General features: G+C 41.5%; 1 protein-coding gene across 1 annotated transcript in view; it reads left to right on the top strand.

The window, feature by feature from the left end:
- LOC126480946 (tryptophan 5-hydroxylase 1) overlaps positions 1-22811 on the top strand; it is a 280936-nt gene that overhangs the window by 108735 nt on the left and 149390 nt on the right. Inside the window, exon 6 of the mRNA XM_050104365.1 lies at positions 15520-15570. Within this exon, the coding sequence (XP_049960322.1) occupies positions 15520-15570 (51 nt within the window). The remainder of the gene's footprint in view (positions 1-15519; positions 15571-22811) is intronic.

Here is a 22811-nt window from a genome sequence, read left to right as displayed (position 1 = left end):
AGCATTGCAAATTGGACTGTGTCTTCCTGCAGTGACAGTTCATCTTTATAATTGTTGAACATTATTCATTAAAGTACCACATCTGTTCTCAAGCATGAGCTATCGAGATAAGTGGTGAGTGTAATAACTAACAGGCTGGACACTTGTTCTGGATGGGACAAGCATCTAATGGCCTTCCAGTCTTGGACTGATATTTGTCGTGGTTTACAAAGACCACTTCAGGCAAATGCCCGGATGATCTCTTCAGTAAGACATGGTCCATTGTCGTATCCATAGTTATTATCCAAACTATGTATACAATAACTATAATAATTTTAATGAAGATGATACGGGGCTCTTCTATTTAATAGATCTGAGAAATGATATCACTACTTAAACAACAAAAGCTAAATAAAAAGAGGAAGAGAGTACTAACATGAACAACAGAACTTATTTCTGCACATATGTTGACTAAAGAGAAACATCGACCTCTTATTCAGCTCGATATTGTGGAATTATGCATATTATTGAGATTTGCTATATGCACAGCAGCAAATAAATACATACAAATATCTCTGGCAACTAAGTGAAATTGCAGACCTGTATGTTGTTTGTTTTCTACCTCATGATAACTCAGTTTCAATCAATTTCCCCCAATGGAAAATCAGCTATTGAAGATGAGGCTAAACGAAACATTATCCTGTACTGCTAGACGTATTTTCATTCTTTGACACCAGACTGTCACCAATAATATTCTGTTGTAAAATATACGTTCTAATTATTAAATAGAAACATTTATCCTGCTGGCTGTTTCTTTTTTCATTCAACTGTTCAACTGCATCGTTTATAGGTCACTGTTGGTTAATTTCCACAGCTTTCAAGAACCTACATAAAAGAATAATAGACGTAAATTTGAGACACTGAACATGAAAACAAGACAAAAAATGCTCTCTTTTTTTAAAAAAGACATAGTGTAAAAAAAAAAAAAAAAAAACAATTTAATATGATTGACTATCATTCACACGAGTGATGGTTCAAATGGCTCTGAGCAGTATGGGGCTTAACATATGAGATAATCAATCCCCTAGACTTAGAACTACTTAAACCTAACTAACATAAGGACAGCACACACATCCATGCCCGAGGCAGGATTCGAACCTGCTACCGTAGCAGCAGCGCGGTTTCCGACCACACGAGTGAACGATGAAGCATATTGTGAAACAATCGCACGTAGCATTCGTCATACGAATGGACAGCATATGTAAACTCGTGTTAATATCGGTTGGTTAACAGAAAAGTAATTTACACCAAGTGTCGTACTAAAACTAACACACTTATTGCGTATATATTAATGAAATGATTGTTGCAGGAACTTCGGTACAAGTTCACAGTGCAAAATTACAGAGCGTTCATAGTGACGTCACGCAACAGACTCATACCTTAACAAAAAATCCTTCCTTCAGCGACCTACGATAAACCGCCGATAGAAAGGGAGCAATTTCTTTCGCATAATCTATGTAGAGTCTCAATAGGTATCACATTCGGTCCAAATGCCTTTCCACTGCTGAGGGAATTTTGTTGATTTTCTATTTCACGATCAGTCCCAATTTCTGCCATTTAACTGTTCGTGCGATAATCTAAAGAAAGAACCAAATTACGATCTTCCGCAGTGAAATAGTTTTTGAAAACCGAATCAGGCTCTTCTTTGTCATCTTCCGTTTGGGTAATGGTATGGTCACCAAGCTACTGAACAGATAATTTGTAACCGCTTACTGATTTGATGTAAAACTTCTTAGGATGTTTGGTGAGAACGGTTGGCAAAATTTTAGTTTCGAATTCAATGAGCCGGCCGTCTGGAACCGCGCGACCGCTATGGTCGCAGGCTCGAATCCTGCCTCGGGTATGAATGTGTGTGATGTCCTTGGGTTAGTTAGGTTTAAGTAGTTTTAAGTTCTAGGGGACTGATGACCTCAGATGTTAAGCCCCATAGTGCTCAGAGCCTATTCATTGAAAGCTGTTCACATTACTCTCTTTACGCTTATTTTGGCTTCGTTCCGCTTTTGTCTTTTCAACAAGGCTATGGATTGGCTTAAATCTGTGACGAAGTTCTCTTTGCTACTTTAGTAGTAACTTTCTGACCCGGCTACTAAAACAGAGCGGGGCTTTCCCATCCTTCACAACCTTACTCAGCACATACAGATCTAAGGAATGTTGTCCCTTACTTTTTAACCATATATACTCTACATTTTTGTCGTCGATGCTGAATATTTAGTGACTGCCCAGATATTCCCCTACTTGTTTCCTTTCGCTCTTGCTAAGTCCACATTTTCCCAGCGCGTTCCTCATAACACATGTAGGCGCTGCTAGCACAAATGCTTTCACTTATACCCGCTTCTGCGTAAACTGTTTCGAGAAGTTCGGGACTGTTGCTCACTAACTGGTCTAAGAGGTGCGATTTCTTTATGGCGGCTGTGGCGACACAGGGTGCGCGGCAATGGCCGTGCGCCTGTCCAGTGGCGCTCCTCTGAATGTGACTCCAACCCTTTCCAATAGCGTCTGCAGACGCACGACAGCAGACACACCATGGTGGTCAGCGATTTGTCAGATCTCCACTGTTTTACGAGTCACGCAGTCCCACAACTGTCCGTGTTCCAGTCAAGCTCGCATAGACATCGGTTTTCAATCATAGGCTATGGCTTAGTACATAGAGACCCCATTGTATCGAAGCTTATGCATTTCCAAATGCCGCACGTTGCTGCAATTTCTGCTACCAACTAACGTGGATTTCTTTTTCCATATTCCTCTGAAATTCGTAGTTTGGCCACATAATCTGTTAGCAGAATAATATACCGGGTGTATACCTGGAACGAATATGTGTACTGCATGCACGCTAACAAAATGAGCGTAACATGAAATTTTGATAAAATATACATGGATTTGAAAAAAATATGGAAAACCGTGAGAAATATTTTCTCTGAACATAGAGGCAGATGCTCGTTGCTACAGGTGCACTATTGTAGTTGACGACGAACGGTACCAGTGCAGTGTCCTCAATACGTTACAAGTGTCAGCCGTGGTCAGAACAGTGTTGTGTGTAGTTGCGAGTGCGTTATGTCGGAGCCAGAGAATTCGAACGTGGGCAAGTTGTTGGTGCTCGTATACTGAGTGGTTCAAATGGCTCTGAGCACTATGGGACTTAACATCTTAGGTCATCAGTCCCCTAGAACTACTTAAACCTAACTAACCTAAGGACATCACACAACACCCAGCCATCACGAGGCAGAGAAATTCCCTGACCCCGCCGGGAATCGAACCCGGGAACCCGGGCGTGGGAAGCGAGAACACTACCGCACGACCACGAGATGCGGGCTATACTGAGTGCTTCTACAACCAAGGTACCCGACATGTCTGGCATTTCAAGAGGCACCGTGTAGAAGACTTACACCGCTGACAGGGAAAGCGAAGAAACATCACCCGCTAAGTCACAACGCGGAAGAAAATGTGTGCTGAGCGATGGACGGTCACTGTAAAGCACTGTGGCAGACAAGAGGAGGATGACAGCTGCAAAAGCCACTGCAGAAATGGATATCGCACTCGCGAATCCTGTCAGCGTCAAAACAACACGAAGTCAGTTCCAGAATCAGGGAACTGCAGGGTGAGCTGGGATTCCAAAACCACACATCAGCGGTGCGAATCCCCGTAACGGGAAATCTTGGTGCCGAAGCACAAAACCTGGATCAATAGAAGAATGTCATTTTGTTGGCTGAGTCTTGTTTCACATTGTTTCCAAATTTCGGCCAAGTTTACGTCCCAAGAGTCAGATACGGTGCGGGTTCGGTGAGGATCTGGGCTGCCACATCGTTGTATTCCACGGACCCCGTGGTTACTTTGCAGGGCTACATTAATGCCAAGGAATATGTGACTGTTTTTGATGATCAGGTACAATGGTACAGTGTTTGCTCTTCAATCGTATTCTACATCTACATGATTACTCTGCAATTCACATTTAAGTGCTTGGCAGAGGGATCATCGAACCACAATCATACTATCTCCCTACCATTCTACTCCCGAACAGAGCACGGGAAAAGCGAACACCTAAACCTTTCTGTTCGAGCTCTGATTTCTCTTATTTTATTTTGATGAGCATTCCTACCTATGCAGGTTGGGCTCAACAAAATATTTTCGCATTCGGAGGAGAAAGTTGGTGACTGAAATTTCGCAAATAGATCTCGCCGCGACGAAAAACGTCTTTGCTTTAATGACTTCCATCCCAACTCACGTATCATATCTGCCACACTCTCTCCCCTATTAAGTGATAATACAAAACGCGCTGCCCTTTCTTGCACCCTTTCGATGTCCTCCGTCAATCCCACCTGGTAAGGATCCCACACCGCGCAGCAATATTCTAACAGAGGACGAACGAGTGTAGTGTAAGCTGTCTCTTTAGTGGACTTGTTGCATCTTCTAAGTGTCCTGCCAATGAAACGCAACCTTTGGCTCGCCTTCCCCACAATATTATCCAAGTGGTCTTTCGAACTGAAGTTGTTCGTAATTTTAACACCCAGGTACTTAGTTGAACTGACAGCCGTGAGAATTGTACTATTTATCGAGTAATCGAATTCCAACGGATTTCTTTTGTAACTCATGTGGATCACCTCACACTTTTCGCTATTTAGCGTCAACTGCCACCTGCCACACCATACAGCAATCTTTTCTAAATCGTTTTGCAACTGATACTGGTCTTCGGATGACCTTAATAGACCGTAAATTACAGCATCATCTGCGAACAACCTAAGAGAACTGTGCAGATTGTCACCCAGGTCATTCATATAGATCAGGAACAGCAGAGGTCCCAGGACGCTTCCCTGGGGAACACCTGATATCACTTCAGGTTTACTCGATGATTTGCGGTCTATTACTACGAACTGCGACCTTCCTGACAGGAAATCACGAATCCAGTCGCACAACTGAGACGATACCCCATAGGCCCGCAGCTTGATTAGAAGTCGCTTGTGAGGAACGGTGTCAAAACTTTCCGGAAATCTAGAAATACGGAATCAACTTGAGATCCCCTGTCGATAGCAGCCATTACTTCGTGCGAATAAAGAGCTAGCTGCGTTGCACAAGAACGATGTTTTCTGAAACCATGCTGATTACGTATCAATAGATCGTTCCCTTCGAGGTGATTCATAATGTTTGAATACAGTATATCCTCCAAAACCCTACTGCAAACCGACGTCAATGATATAGGTCTGTAGTTCGATGGATTACTCGTACTACGCTTCTTAAACACCTGTGCGACCTGCGCAATTTTCCAATCTGTAGGTACAGATCTATCGGTGAGCGAGCGGTTGTATATGATTACTAAGTAGGGAGCTATTGTGTCAGCGTAATCTGAAAGGAACCTAATCGGTATACAATCTGGACCTGAAGACTTGCCCGTATCAAGCGATTTGAGTTGCTTCGCAACCCCTAAGGTATCTACTTCTAAGAAACTCACGCTAGCAGCTGCTCGTGTTTCAAATTCTGGAGTATTCCATTCGTCTTCCCTGATGAAGGAATTTCGGAAAACTGAGTTCAATAACTCCGCTTTAGCGGGACAATCGTCGGTAACAATACCGTCGGCACTGCGCAGCGAAGGTATTGACTGCGTCTTGCCGCTTGTGTACTTTACATACGACCAGAATTTCTCGGATTTTCTACCAAATTTGCTGTGTTCCAAGAGGACAGGGCCCCTGTTCACACAGCTCGCATCGCCCACCACTGGTTTTGTTGGCACTATGATGAATTGTAGCCTCCTTGCACCTCAACTAGACACTACAGTCCCAGATCTCAACATTATTGAGCATTTGTGTTTCTCTCTAAAGAAAAGGGTGCATGATCGCTATCCACCTAAATCATTATTATATAAACTTACGGGAAGAATAATATAAGACTCCCTTTAAGGGACCTGTATTTACCAATTCCGAGACGACTGGAAGATGTATTGAATGCCAACGGTTTTCCTACACAGTATTAATTGTGTTTGTGGTGTTTCCGCATTTTTGTTTGCCCTCTGTACAACAGGGATTAAAAAGGACAGAGAGCCGATACTCACTTCATAACACCACAAAAAGATGCTTTAAGAAGGAAAACGTAGATTCTAAATTCCCACAATTGTCAGAAGTACGTTAACTGCCTTTTCTACATTACGTGTTTTCTGTATGACGAAAAAATTTTTCGTATTGTTTTAGAAGTCAGTGTCCCAATTCTGTTTCTGTAGTTCTTTTATGTAGGTTCACATTAAAATAACGAAGTTGTCTCATGTGGTCAGTTGTGATACACAGGGAGTTTGTTGTAACTTGACACAACTACATATCTCGAAAACGACGCATCAGGCGAAAATTAACGGTCTCGATGAGAAGTTTATATTAGTAAAGGTGACATTTGTGTGCCACATCTGGCCTCCTTCCAATCACTCATCCAGAGTTGGCGGCGTCAGCTTTGTATTTTCTAATGGGAATCCCCAATTCTTATTGCATATTTGGATTCTACGCCGAAAAATACGTTCGGTTTGCGCAAACCATTGTTTACCATTCGTGGTAGATAGCGCTGTAATCGACAAATACCAGGTTTGCCTGATTTTGCAATTAAGAACCGACGCATTTGATTCTACATTTCATCTACGATGTAAATTACGTCTTTGTGTTTATCGGTTGGTATTTATGTTCGAAATTTCTTTTATATTTCAAATTTGATTGTGCAGTACAGTATGGTTATGTCTGCCTAAAAACTAAGTTCAGTCTGATCCAGGAACAACGACATGGAAGTAATAGTTTCTTACTCCCATCAAAACGAAATCAAGCACCCCAGTGATGAGAGGCAAGGAGATTCGCCGATATCATGCATCTCAATGAGAAGAGAAAACTATTATATCCACTTCGTTGTTTCTGGATCGCGCTAAATGTATTTTCGAACTAGGCATTGAAATGGCTAATTATATTGTACTGTCCAACCAAATTTGCAACACTGGAACAAATTTCTAACATAAATATCAAGCGTTAGAATAAAGGTTTACATTTACTTCGTAAATGAAATGTAGAATCAGATGCGTCGGTTCTTAACTGCAAAAACTCTTGATATTTGTCGAATACACCGAAATGTGCCACTAATAGAAAAGAATGGTTTGAGTAAACCGTACGTTTTTTTTATTTTAGGTATACAATCCGAAAATGCAACTGAAATTGAGGGGAGAGGGTGTCATTCTGAAATACAAAGTTGATCCCGCTCACATAGGAAGGGTGGATACCCAAATTATTTGTTTCATACGATGCGTCGTTGTCGAAGTGTTTAATTGTCTCAAGTTACAACAAACACTGTGTAATTCCGATGAAGAAAGAAAAGAACTTTGAGGAAAACAAAAATCAGGGCTGTGACATGCAGGAAGAAAAACATCATAAGTAGTTTCATTATTTACACTAAGATACCAGAAGCAATTCATATGCATTTTAATAGCTGTTTTGGTACAGACCAGTGGGACTCGTCCTTTAGCAATTTCTTCTTACATTCTCATACGTAATCCTTCTTTCACAGGGGTAACTGTAAATCCTGTGGTCGGATTTTACATAGCCCACTTTATCTACGCTCACCGTATTTCCTAGACCTGTTTGTTACTGTAGACTGATACAAAATGTTAGCAAATTAGAAACTGTTGAGTGGTTTTATTGTTATTTTTTACTTATGAACGGCGTACTTAAATGTTTTTGCTTCCATGTGTGTTTTTTAGTAAAAGTTGAGCCATTTTCTGCATATTATTCTTATTGTGGTGTTTGTTGATGACGTGCAAATGAGTTGTTGTCTTGTTACGGACAATGGAGTACTTGAGATGTCGTTCGGCTACATTGTTTTTTTATCTGCACTCGATTTTATTAAAAAAATACTCCTCGAGATTAACTTTAGGCGCAAGAGAAACACCTTCATAAATTTGTCAATACCGCATATAGATCTATGAAAGCCTCACCGGGAGACGCTGCTGTAGAACAGAAGCAAAGAGATAGGTACTATAGAAGGGCAACGCCATAACGACGCAACTCAAGTTGAACAGTCACCCGCCACGTTTTATGTCATCAAAACAAGGAAGCATACGGTAAACAGTGATATAATGTATCAACTGATTGCGAAATGACATCCAACTGTTGATCTTCAGCAGTTCTGGTTTACCAGTGCCAAACCCGGGGTCTCATCGTGAATGTGACGAGGAAGGAGGAGGGGGAGGAGTAAGAACCTCCTTAATAAACCTGGGTTCACCTGGTCCATATGGTAGAACCCTGTGAGGACCCCTTGGCAGGGTGGCAGCGAAGATTTCAACGATATTGAGGCGAAAAAAAAGATTTCGGTATAGCGAAACTAGAGTAAGAAGCGTAGCATTTATCAAAATCGTCCTTGCGTTTGACTTGGATCAAGCGATGTGTAATCGATGTCTGTTCCCAGAGATGAGGTCGGAGCTTAACTAGAAATAACACCTCCAGTAATAAACACTGAGTTATGTTTATGGACCCAATCTTGTAATTCCAAGAGCAACTAAAATGTACACAGTAATTAATGTACACATGCCAATCAACCAAGAAAATAAAACAAACCTAGTAAAGTTATGGGAAGTGGTAGAAAATAGAATATTAAAAATTCAAGAAAACCGTGTAAAAATGCAATTGGACTATTTTAATGCAAAAATGGACCAATCAAAATAGAAAGAGACTGGTGGTACTGTGTAGAAATTTCAGAGACATTGCAATCACCCAACAAGAATGTATGTGAATTCCACATTGATCATATCGTAATGTCGTATTCATATCACGACGAGGTTTTAAATTTAAAGTACGTAAAGGAGGAAATATTGACACAGACCACTACCTAACTCGAGTGAAACTAAATTTAAAGCTACAAAATTCTGTAAAAAGACAACGGCTGTTCTTTAATTTGATACTGCTAAAATTCAACTCCTGCCATTAGCGAATGAGCTCGACAAAACACAGGCATAAAGTTAGGGACAAATCAAACACAAGTCTATTAAAACTGCTCAAAATCTAGTTCATTTATAAAGACGGAAAACACGCCCTTGATGGAATGAAAATCGTAAACACGCAGTAAAATCGTGACGGAAGACATCAGAATCATGTAATAACAACGAATCATAAAATGGACATGACATGCACCTGCTTAATATCAATTAGACAAACAAGAAAATAGTATGAAAACAATTCTTTGAAACTGAAGAAGACTTCCTGAACAACAACACTAGGACATGTAATGAAACTTTTAAAACAAATCCAAACGGACATCAACCCAAAAATCTCTGCTCCAAGAAGGAAAAAGGACAACCGGCGCTTAACAAACAAGAACACTGCAGAGAACTTTACAGATATTTTTGAAAATTTCTTAATTGCTCTGAACTCACAGAAAGATTTCCATCAGAATTTTTCCTAAAAACGAATCCGGATTCACTAGCACCAAATGAAGACAAAATTACTAGACAGATTAAAACATTAAAAACTGACAAACTTTTGGTGAAAACGAAATTGCAGAACTCTTGAAATCAGCTAGTCTAGAAAATTTCAAAGAAAGTTTGTTGATCATGCAGAACTTTCGCTAAACCGAGAAAATTTCGGATGACTGGAAAACTGAACTGATACATCTACTTCATAAGAAGGGTGACAGGGCGTATGTTATGATTGTGGAGGGATTTCCCTTCTGTCTGTCTCGTACAGTATCCTATCTCAATGTCTCTTGCACCGAGCACAAATTTAATGCAAAATTGCTGAATATCAAGCAGGTTTCAGAACAAATAGACACGCGTCCATGTATATCTTTATTCTGGTCGCCAAATACGTGAAAATCACACAGTGAAAGATCCCGGTCTACGGAGGATATTGCACTGTTTCCTACCCAAATCGCTTAAGAGTAACCTATGTCCGATTGGAAGTGAGTGGGCGGACGTTATCGTGTAACAGACGTCGGCTTCAGTCGGCCGAAAAATTACGGGAGGGGCTGCGGCTGTGGATCCGTCAGCGGTCGATCGCGTTCCACGAAACAGGAATTGGTCATCTCATCTCCCAGTAGGATAAATGTCTTAACTCGTGAGGTGATTACTTTTGAAGGGAACCATTCCATGATCCCGTTGTGGCGGCTGTTCGGTTTTTGTTGGAATATCCTCTACACTTTCACACTGTCTCAAAATGGTCTCTTTCCGGCTAGTCACACCAAGCTGTTCTGGCCTTGTTGAGTTTTTCTGCCATCCCAAATATCTAGTAGTGAACTTTTTACCTACAAATTTTTCTGGCTGGTATGAAATCTGTATTACACATATTCATTTTATTGTTTCAGTTTTAGCTTTGGTGCTGGTTTCGTAGAAATTCATAATCTGTCTAGTTTGTGTGGCTGGTTCCATTCTTTTGGAACAGTCAATGGATTTTTAGCCTGCATTTTTTCATACCCGAATGCATGTTTATATTCTTTGCAAATTAAGTTATTTGCTTGTGGCGTCAGTCTTCATGTTAAATATACGCATAATCCAAAACTTTTGAAGATGGATAATAAATAAATGTTCTGGAAAAAGTTTAATTTTATGAAAAATGTTTGTAGCATACTGTTAACTTTTATCTGAATTTGAAATCAAGGAAAAACTTTGTATCAAATACGGAAACCCCCATTCAGAACTCACATCCAATGCTATTCAGCCAGTAGAACACAACCAAGTTGTTGGGTAACAGTATGTTTATTATATTAATACCTTCCTCACTATGTAGTTGAAATATATTTCTCCCAAAGCAGTTTATCATCTGCTCACCATAAATATCCAAATTTTTGCGAGATTATTAACCAGGATCAAATGTATAACAAGATTCAGCTTCATAGACCATCATTTTGATCTTTAATAAAGATTTGAAGGAAAAATTTAAAACTAGTAATTGTTCCAGTAATTCACCTGTATAAAAATGTCATGGCTGGTGCTGAAGTTTTATTGTATGAAAGGTGAAAATGTCGTAAGTCATGAACTTTTTTCTTTTCATTATTTTTTAGGGGTGTCAGCTTTAAAAAGGTCCGCATATATTTGATTACTTTGCAAATAAGTTAATGTGTTACATATTTGTTGTTAAATATATATGTAGGAGAGTTTAGAAAAAGTTTGAAATTATGCTGAAAGTTTGTTGGAATTCTCTAAGCGTTCTTATTATGAAACACTGGATGAATATAGTATGAGTAATTCGCGCTCCATTTCAGGCAAATTCAAGATTTTCGAGCATCTCACTGTTTATGACATCATACCTCCTGTCGTAAAATGATATGATTTTACAGGTACATTCAGTGATATGTGTAGATACTGTAGATACTGCAGAAAGGAGGATGGGTGAAGTTTGCTGGAAGTCGCTAAGTGCCCTCATTCCCAAATACTGGATGAATAAAGCCTGTCTAATTTGCGCTCCGTGAGCCATTCTGCCTCATGACATATGCAGAGTCTCCGACTTTAATACTTGTCTTATTCTTATTGTATTAAACCGTTAACATAAGACTATACATTTTATTGACAACTTTATAATAGCATTTCAAATTTTTGAATCCTGAATAATTGTATAAAGTACTGAAAATCAAAGTATTGTGGCCTTCGAAGCCATTAGATAAGCAACATGCTACTGGCAATAGGTGACCGTTTTACCCATTTATTAATATCTCTATTGACAAGAAATGACCTGCCTTTCTGTCTGTAATCAATATTTTCTAATTTCAAATCATGCTTCATTTCAAATTTGGCAAAAATCTGCAAAAACAGTTATTAGAGTAATGCCCATCGCAGCTGTCAAAAATTGAAAGAATTGTTTTAGAACACTCAAATGAGAAAAACACAGTTCGCCATACTTCACACCCAGCAAAGAAGTTTACAATCACAGCAAAAGTATGATCTTACGCTTTTGAAAATTTAGGAAATGTTACGAGCAATGCTGCTAGCCTATGTCAAGATTCTCCACAGTCACAAAATTCTGGGGATATAATGTGACGTGAGTTGTATGGCAAGGAGAACTTGGATGAAACAAGCATTATTACAAAAGTAAACAAATACGCCACTTTTATACAAACTAGGCGTAGTGCCTTGGGTAAACACACTAAAATTTTACCAAAAACATTAACGTACAGAAAGTGCAGCATCAATATTACGAAGCGACTGTCCCGAAACCCCGAATCAGTTGCAGATTGCCTGTCTAACGGCTTCTAGGGGCAACAAAAATTTGATTTTCAGTGTTTAGCGTAATTATTGGCCGAATTTAAAATTTTAAAACGGTGTCGTAATCTACGCATTAAGAGGTATAATCTCACTTTAAAAGTTTAACTAAGTAAGACTAGGATTACAGTCAGAAGCCGTGGGTTTGTCTTGAAGCAGAGCAAATACACAAACTTCATTCATCTAGTATTAAAGAATGAGAGGCTTTGCGACTTCCAACAAAATTTACACATAATTTCTAACCTTTGCGAAATTTCTTCTCGCTGACACCACCCATCCACGCCCCCCCCCCCCCCCCCCAACCACAAAAAAAAAGATGAAAGGAAAGAAGTTTATCGCTTACTACATTTTCGCTGTTCAAGCAGTACAGCTTCAGCTTCAGACACGATGACTTAATTTATTACTTTCTTACTGCCGACTCTATTCGCAACACAGTTTACAAAAAGAATATACATATACTAGTTAATGTACGTGCATAAAATTATATCATTATGGAACACATAGCTCAGGAAATAAGACGTCATAGGAAGTTAGACGCGTGAAAAACTAGCTCATGCTTAAAAGAGAGCGTAGTAAAACTTCAACAACAGGCATGGCGTTTTGATTTATTACTTCCTTATTAGGCCTACTAACTCTATTCGCAATACACTTCGCAGTCAGTATCTACATATATCACTGAATGTACCTGCAAAATTATACGACCTTACAACGGAAAGTATGATGTCGCAAACAGTGAGAAGCGTGAAAAACTTGATTTTGCTTAAAATGGAGTGCGAATTACCCAGATTATATTTATCCAGTGTTTCATAATAACAGCGTTAGAGACTTCCAGCAAACTTTTAGCAAAATTTCAAACTTTTTCTTAACTTTCTCGCATACGTTTTTAACAGTAAATATGTAACACATTAACTAATTTGCAAAGTAATCAGACTTGAAGCTGTTTTATACTTGGTAGCTCGATTCTGTACAGAATTGAGGGTCTATTGGTAGTTATAGAACCTATGAATTTTTACACTCAACACAGTGTAGGCATTATTTAGATAACAAACTAAGCAATCGTGTAATTTACAAAGCCGTACACGAACTCTCTCACTTTCGAAATAACTGCAGAACGACTGCATGAAGTATTTCGACTAATGAGTGTACGAATATCTGTGAAGTGAGCACAATGTACTACGCATGTCGCCAACGTCAAACAGAGGGTTACTGTGCGACTTCATGCAATGGTCTTTGTTTACAATTTGTGCTGAGGGAGAAACTTTAACATTACTCTCATTTGCTCTTTATTTACACATTTACTTGTTACTAATGAAAAAAGTGATCATCTAATGTTGCTGCAGATGCATATCAAATACGTCAAAGGAAGAAATGATACTTTCCACAGTCAGGTAAAACAAAGAGTTAATTTTAGTGCCTGCATGGCCATATATAGAATGTTAAAAAGAAGTATATCGTATTTCGAGTGGTGGTTCTATGGACCGAAACAAGAAAAAAATTTTCATTAAACATGGGTTCTAAAATGCATATCTTAACAGTCATGACCACTTGTTCACCTTCGCCACAGTGAAACACACCTCTTTTCCTGCAAGGTCTCTGCTATTACGAACGACCTATAGAACGTAGTAAACGAATGATGCTGTATTTCTCATTTATTTTCCATGGATACTGCATGCAGTAAATATCTGTTAGTGTTTTACTGTAAACCATGTTCACAGTTCTGGGTATGGCCAGAGCTTCCTGGTTTTTGTTTTGTTGAGTTTGTGAAATACTTTTAGATTGTAGTTACATCATATACAAACTGTCTTGAATCGTGTGTACAAAATCCATGCAATCTTTGACAGGGATCAGTCTGTAACGACGATGTCATTTCCCAAAACTGTTTCAGTCAGTAACATTGCACTGCACTTCCACCTTTAAATTGTCGTCCGAACGAAAAAGAGACACATATAGAAATAAGTGTCCATGGAATAGAAAAGCAACTGAACTCGCTGAACAGAGGAAAGGCCACTGGATCTGTGAGGATACCAAATACGAGTCTACATAGAAGGGGCGAAAAAACTTGATTCTCTTCTAGTAGCAGTGTACCGTTGGTCGCTGGAGGAGAGAAATATTCCTAGTGAAACTTCCTGGCAGATTAAAACTGTGTGCCGGACCGAGACTCGAACTCGGGACCTTTGCCTTTTGTGGGCAAGTGCTCTACCAACTGAGCTACCCAAGCACGACTCACGCCCCGTCCTCACAGTTTTACTTCTGCCAGTACCTTGTCTGTTACCTTCCAAACTTTACAGAAGCTCTCCTGCGATCCTTGCAGAACTAGCACTCCTGAAAGGAAGGATATTGCGGAGACATGGCTTAGCCACATCCTGGGGGATGTTTCCAGAATGAGATTTTCACTCTGCAGCGGAGTGTGCGCTGATATGAAACTTCCTGGCAGATTAAAACTGTGTGCCGGACCGAGACTCGAACTCGGGACCTTTGCCTTTCGTGGGCAAGTGCTCTACCAACTGAACTACACAAGCACAACTCTCGCCCCGTCCTCACAGTTTTACTTCTGCCAGTACCTCGTCTCCTACCTTCCAAACTTTACAGAAGCGCCCCCCCCCCTTTTGAATTTTTTCGACTCCGCCGTCACTCCTGCCTGGTAAGGATCCCAAATAGCACAGCAATACTCTAGAAGAGGAAGGACAGAAGGACAGTCATAGTGCAGGCAGTCTCTTTAAGTAACCCTGCTGCATCTTCTAAGTGTTCTGCCAATAAAACACAGTCTTTGATTTGCCTTCCCCCCAATATTATGTGATCGTTCCAATTTAAGTTAATATTGTAATTATAATTCCTAGGTATTAATTGAATGTAGTAGCAATCTGCAGGGCGCTTGCAGGAAAAACTTCAGCCGTACCATAATCACAATGGTGACAAAAATTCTATTGTGCATATCTTAATGTTCATAGATATTCCTACTTTATACTGGGCACCACAAGGATCGCTAAATCCAGTGCCACAGTCTCTCTACGTATTCGGTCTCTCTCTTTGAAGAGAAGGTGGCTAGCGCCTATGGTGTGCGCCTTCTCGGCTAAAGGAGCGCTCGTGTGCTTCCCCTGTTGACTGACAGATGGCAGCGCGAAAGCTGAAGTGGGCGTGGGAGGGGGAGGAGGCGGGGTAATCAGTTTCATTAGGCGCGATACGCGGCCAGTCGCAGCCCCTGGGGGGGGGGGGGGGGGGGGGAACCTAATAAGCAGCGGCGCTGAATGCGCCAATCGTGTCTGCTATAATCGCATTTCACCTGCCTGCAGCGGCCAGCCCATCCCCAAGGTGCAGTACACCGAGGAGGAGATCCGAACCTGGTGAGTGACGCTCTGTTCTGTTCTGCTCCTCTCCGCTCCGCTCAAGCTCGGCGCACGCGCGGTAAGTACCCTGCTAAGCACAGCGGACTGGCGCTGTCTAGGGCGCAGCAGCCTGGCTCGCAGCGTGCAGTCTATCTTAGTGCACGCCTACTCGAAGGCGAGCTACAACGCATTCTTCCTTCTTACAATGTAGAAGCTGTGACGTCATTCGCTAGCCAACTGGTGTGTTGTCGAGTTTTGCTGGCAGCGCCTGCTGTAACGTTGTTTATTGTTTGTTAACATTCACACCCATACTATATCATTTCTATCTGATCGTCTGTCATTTGTCACTATCTGAGAAACCAATTCCCATGTCTCCCGTCCTACTGCAGGGATACCCAAGGCCCAGCCTTCTGTCCTCCAATATCGTCTTTACTACAACGCCAACATTCCTAAACTACCTCCTCCTGTTCACCTAGATCAGTTCGCTGACAACATTGTTTTCCTGTTCCTCTTCCCTAGACTCCAAATGTCTCAACGATCCCTCTAGCTCCATCTCATCAATTTTTCCAACTGGTGCACCCAGGGGCTCCATAAGACAACCTCTTCTGAAACCTAGGCAGAACAACAAACAAGCCACGACTCCCTATCATGACTCTTACGTAATAATTTACAACTACTATTAATACCTTAAATGTCTAATAGCTGTCAGGCAACCGACATGAAAGGCGCAGCTACTAACCAACCAACAGAAGGCCCATAATAAATGGAGATAAGGATTACACCCTGCAAAACTTTGATCACACTTATTCTTTACTACGTCAATATTGCCTAGATATCTGCCCTACAAAAGATCTATCATCAAATCATTTAAGGCCACACACTCAATCTTGCCTTCCACATCCATTTACTCTCCCCCTCTCATGGAACCCTTACCAGCTCATCAAATTCTTACCAATCCTTGCTCACAGTGAACAAGCACATTTCATACTCTCTCCTAATAAAACTTTAACCGACTCCCTCGTAAAGACAATGAATTCAGATCACTCCGATATTTTTACATCTTATCAGCTACAGCTGTTCCCTCTGTATCCTACACTACAACAAGCCTCTTGTCTCCTTCATTTTCCACCATTACTTTCCTCTTCCATACCACCGTCCATATCGAAACCTTGTCCCTTATCCTTCTCTCACCAGCCAACCCCTCAGCACCGCACCCAACGACCACTACCTCCACATTAAAACCCCACAGACACCTTTGCTAATGCGTGCAACCTACAACCCCACGAAAGCCCTTTTCCTTTCACCTCTTAACTATATCCCTTCCAAGTGTCGTCCTACCAGTTTCAGTTGAAGTGCACTGTTGTTAAATACACTCCACCCTACTTTGTTAATTCTTTATAAATTTTATTTCAATTTAAAAGCGAATAAGTTACAGGTTTATTTATAATGACATCAATGAAAATTATCTATTTATAATTCTAAATAACTATTGCAAGTGATTCACTTTTTCAACTGTTTTTATCTTATATCTGTTTTAAAATTACAAAAATGTTACTGACAACATGACAGTTTTATACTTTCAGCAGTCTCGAAAGTGTTGTGGGTTTCTGATTTGTATTGGCACACTGCCATGTTCTTGAGTAAAGTAAAGTTATCCTCGACCGAAAGGTTGGTTCGACGACTGCAGTGCTTTACTAGTTATGGTTCTATCAGACGTGGCATACTATTTCCTTCTCCTAACATTGTAACTAACTTATACAGCAAGTTATACGTGGACCTACAGATTAAAATGAGCTTTGAACAGCGGTGGAACTATATAGAGATAAAAGAGCAGCAAGTCAAAGAAAAAGCTCATGTGGCTCACTGTGTAATGAATTCTGGATGTTTTAATTTGTCTTTTGACACTTACCTTGTTTACTATAGAGTCGCGAATACTCTTAAAACTTCCTGTAAAATATCACTTCTCTTAAACCATGAATGCAAGTTGCAAATTTCTTAGTCTGCTTTTTCCCTCAAATTTCAAGTTTCTAGCACCACTGCAAACAATATATTAGTTTTTTTTTCATACCCACTCCTCAGAAAATGAAAACTGCATCTATAATTTTGAGCAACATGTTAGAGTCAGGTTAGTGCACGGCAACAAAGCCAACACATTTACTTACCGTTTATTGTTAAGAACTGTGAAATAACCGACCAAAATTGAATAACAGGAAACCAGTTTAACTAGTCTGTGATGCGCCAACTGGACAGCAGCTTCGGTGAGTGACGTGTACTGGATGATATATGCAGATCAACGTTGGTTTGAATTCCGCCCGCATGAAGCAGCATACATTAGTCTCTATGCAAATGAAACACGCAGTACAGTCTCGTGGAGACTGGATGCTACTTTAGTGTGACTTTCCCATATTACACCAATCCCACCTATGTCGGAAGCGTTATACCTGTACCAATACGCAATAATGTTTATGCATTTTTGCCGAATTTCCTAATGACTTAACAAACGAACACTCGTTGGATACTGTACACCAATGCAAATAACTTCATGTTTTGCTACTCCAAAGACAACACAAATTAATAATTTGCCTGTAAACATTCAATTGTAAATTTTATCAGAAAATAAAGCTATAATGTGTCAGTCGAAGTGGACCAGAAGCCACGAACAGAAAACGCCACTGAAAATTTGTAATATTCGTATACACGATTTTCCAGGAGGAGACGCAAAAAGGAGAAGGATTGACAGAACACATCTGAGACGTGAAGGACACGTTAGTTTGGTAACGGAGGAAGGTGTGTGGGTGGGAGAGGCGAGGGAGGGACGGGAAGGGGGAAGTGTAAAAATTGAAGAGGGAGGCCAAGGGATGAATACAGTAAGCAGTTTCGAGTGGATGTAGGTCACAGAGAAGTTTTTTGAGACGATGAAAACTGCAAGGGACAGACTAGGGTGGAGAGCTGAATCGAACCAGTCTTCTGACTGAGGACCACAACAATAGTTCTAAGTTCGTAATTAGTGACCGCTCACGTTATTAATATCTGCATACAAAACAAGGGTGTTACTGCAGACTGTCGGCAGGACGGTTACACTGACGAGGTAGACGCCCTGTTCTGTGCCAAACGTAATTGTGAATCGCACAGTGTCAAGTGTGGACGATATTATAAGGCAATGCAGTGCCATAAACATCTCGCAGTCTCACACAGAATACTTCTCTTCAAAGGACAGAAGGTGAAAAAATGAAATGCTACGCAAATTCGCTGTCCACTGCACCACGCTGGAGTTCTGGCTAACATAGCTGCACAGACTACTCTAGACCATTGTGTTAGCCACAACGCCAGGGCGGTGTAGTGGATAACACATCTGTATAGTATAGCAGAACACCTGGGTTCAAGTCCTGGCCTTGACACAATTTTTAATTCATTTCTTCAGCTTCTATCCTTATTGAAGATAAAATTGGGACTCAGTATGTCTCCAGGAAAACATATCTCTTCAAAGGACATCAAGCCATCTTTATTGAATCTTCTTCAAGTGGGCTGATGGAACATTGTTGACGCTAATTGTCGTAGTGGCCCCTTCTCAGTTAGAGGGCCGGCACAACAGACAAGCAATGTGGGCTGCCGACCTCGCTTCAAGAGCTCATATCAAAACATGCCAGTGAATGTAAACATCAACAAACTTTCCGCATAAACACGGCACTACTTCGTGAAAAGCCATGTGACAGAGATCCACCAATTGGAACTAATGTGACGAAGTGTATCAGTCGGCGGAATCGGTGTTATTAGCATACCAGCAGAGTCAGATCAGCAGCGTGTACCTACAGCTAGGACAGCTCTGGCCAATACCTACGCTGGCTCTAGCCCAGTAGATACTCGCCATAGCCTTTCTGTAGAAATTTGTATCTTATTGGGTGTAACGCCACTTTGGAACTGTGTAGCGTAGTATTTTGGTTATTATTATTTCTTTTCATTGTCTTGTAACTTTTATCTGGCTTTCGCCACCACAATAATTCAAATGGTTCAAATGATTCTGAGCACTATGGGACTTAACAGCAGAGGTCATCAGTCCCCTAGAACTTAGACCTACTTAAACCTAACTAACCTAAGGACATCACACACATCCATGCCCCAGGCAGGATTCGAACCTGCGACCATAGCGGTCGCGCCTAGAACAACTCGGCCACTCCGGCCGGCTCCACAATAATTATTGTGTTTCTTGCTGTTCTTGAGTTTGGAAATTAGTGCACACCAAGAAGGCGTTTTATTTAAATAAAGTCTATTGACACTTGATCGTTAGTTCTTTCCTGCCGACCACAGGACACTACTACACTACTGATACATCGAATTCCATCATGGATCGATTGCATAACCACAGGTTCATTTGATCTATATGTGTGTTTGTTTGCTGCTTATCAAAGTCTCTGTCACTTGTATGTCTGGGGCTGCCAGCGCAGCGGCGCGGTCCGTAGGTTTAAAAGCACGGAGCGAGAGCTGTAGCATCCTTCTTTCAGCTCACTTTGAAGATTGACGAACGGTATACGGCCGAAATGTTAGATGAAGAATATATGCGGCTGAAAACCGAAATTTAATGGACCACCGTGAATGTGTGAATCTTTGACTGGGCTGCCCAGTACCCTTATTTGTAATCCTCAGAGCACGTCTAAGATGCAGTGGGAAATCATATACTTTCATCCCTGTCTCGACCCAACAGTCTTCATGAATCGACAAGCCATACGTCTCAGGCATATGTCTCGTCAAGACGATATTCAAAGGCTGCTTCCGTGCTACAAGGAATACAAGAGCGATTTCGTGCCCGTGGGGTTTCAAAATTCACACTAATCTTGATGATGAACACAGTTCTGAGTGGAATGAAAGTTGATACATTTTATATGCTTACGTGATGAACACCTCCACGAAGTCTGCTAATTCCGGTCTGGTGTAACAACGTAAGTTCCCCTCAGTTAGGTTGCCACGACATTCCGAGTGTTTCGTTATTAAATATTAACGGTCCAGTCACGTTAATGTGACCACCGCCTATGTTCCACATCAACGTGCAATAACCACTCCCAGACGGCGGGTGGCAGCATTAGCAGTGGAGGGTATATAAAGCGTGTCGGGAGGATGAAAAAAAAAAAAGTATTGTAATCGTTGTCGGTATGAGGAAGCAGAACGACTTATCTGACGTCTGAGGGCGGAAACATTTCCGAACCAACAAAGTTTGTAAACTGTTTGCGCACCGCCGTGGTTAAAGTACACCATGCATAACAAAATGGCGCTAGCCAAGATCGATGTCGAGGTAACTGCGGTGCACCACACGCTGTAGATGACAGGAGTAAACGACGGTTACGAGGATGTGTACGGGAGGATGAACGTGCAACTGCTCGGCCAGATGAACCAAGGGGCTACCAACAGTGTCTCCTCAACGACGGCTCAGGGAAGGTTGCTGTGCATGGGCTCTACTGCAGGCAACTGGTTCATGCACCCATGCTGACTACTGTTCATTGGCGACGAAGGCTGGAATTTGAATGGCAGTACCGCAACTGGCGACAGGTGGGCTTTTCAGATGAATGCTCTATTGGACAGATGCGTGTCGGTATGTGCGGCGCGAAACGTTTGAAAGCAGATACCCTGCAACAATCGTCGGGAGTGTCCGGGCTGGAGGGCATTCCCTGGGTGATCCTGTCATTCTGGAAGACACAATGGATCGACACACGTATGCATTCATGTCCACCCGTACATACAGTTTGGCTTTCCTCGTCACGATGGTATCTATCAGCAGGACAACGCAAGGTGTCACAAGACTCGTTGTGCACGTGCGCGGTTCGAAGAGCACCAGGATGAGTTTGCCGTACTCCCCTGGCCACCAGATTGCTCGAATTTAAACCCAATAGAGAATCTGTAGGACCACCTCGATCGGACTGTTCGCACCATGGATTCTCAACCGAGAAACCTAGCGCAGCTGGGCACGGCGCTGGAGTCGGCATGGCTCCACAACCCTGTCAGTACCTTCCAGAACCTCACTGTCTGTCTTTCTGTACGCGTCGCAGTGGTTCTCACTCCAAAAGGCGGTTATTCAAGCTTTTGACAAGTTGTCACAAGGAAATATATTTGCGGTATAGGATCCAAAGCGATTATTTAGGAAGTCATGAACCCCTTCTATTTGAAATGAGTTATCTACTGACAAATACGAAACTACGTTCGATAAATAACGAAAATTGGTATGATATATTACCATACACCATGGCTTTACAGACTTCACTCCTTCGTGCATTAAGCAAGGGTTCGCACCCCAACTTTGAATCAAGATCACATGACATTTCAGAAAGCAACATGCAAAAGAGAATGAAAACTGATGTTGGTCAGGGTTGGGTCAGAGGTTAAGTGTACGGAGAACGTGTTAAGCGTAGGGAAAGATAGCCGATTTCGGATTGCAGTACGGACTGAATGCACCTAGAATTGGCTGTTCGCTGTCGCGTTACTATCAGACGAGACGATATCCCATCTCGACCAACGTTTCACACATAAAACGCCAGACAAAGGTATTTAATTCGTCGCATCTCAGATACCCCATTGTGCATGTGGCACGTGCAAAACATGTGGCGTCTCACACAAAAGACAGGGAAAAAAAGGGAACCAGATATTCTTACTGCTCTGGTATGATACTCTGAGCGAAAGGAAATGATTCAGAGCTTCTAAGCCTTGCACGAGAAGCAGAGAGTGATGTGTACATGATGTCCCAAAACTTTAGGGCTACGTCAATACCTGAGAGCTATAAAGTCAACATTTCTGTGGCCAGCCGGAGTGGCCGTGCGGTTCTAGGCGCTACAGTCTGGAGCCGAGAGACCGCTACGGTCGCAGGTTCTAATCCTGCCTCCGGCATGGATGTGTGTGCTATCCTTAGGTTAGTTAGATTTAATTAGTTCTAAGTTCTAGGCGACTGATGAACTCAGAAGTTAAGTCGCATAGTGCTCAGAGTCATTTTGAACCAACATTTCTGTCGTACGTGACGTACAGACTGGTATCGTGGCTAGTACTTTTCTACCCTAAGTTAACATTAAGTTCTCCATTTCATTTTTCACCTCACATCACGTAGCTCTGGGGTTATCTGTTTGTTCCTATTGTGGTGGCAATTTACACTGCAGACGATCCTCTACATATGTGGCATGGAGTGGTGCAACGAGGAACTGACATACATCGCACTTGTAGTTAAGTGGTACGAGGGGTCTTCAATAAGCAGTGCAACGCATTTTTTTCTGAAAGCTGGTTTTATT

The sequence above is a fragment of the Schistocerca serialis genome, chromosome 5 (assembly GCF_023864345.2).
Source record: "Schistocerca serialis cubense isolate TAMUIC-IGC-003099 chromosome 5, iqSchSeri2.2, whole genome shotgun sequence".
Taxonomy (NCBI): domain Eukaryota; kingdom Metazoa; phylum Arthropoda; class Insecta; order Orthoptera; family Acrididae; genus Schistocerca; species Schistocerca serialis.
This window is presented reverse-complemented; position numbering and strand designations above follow the sequence as displayed.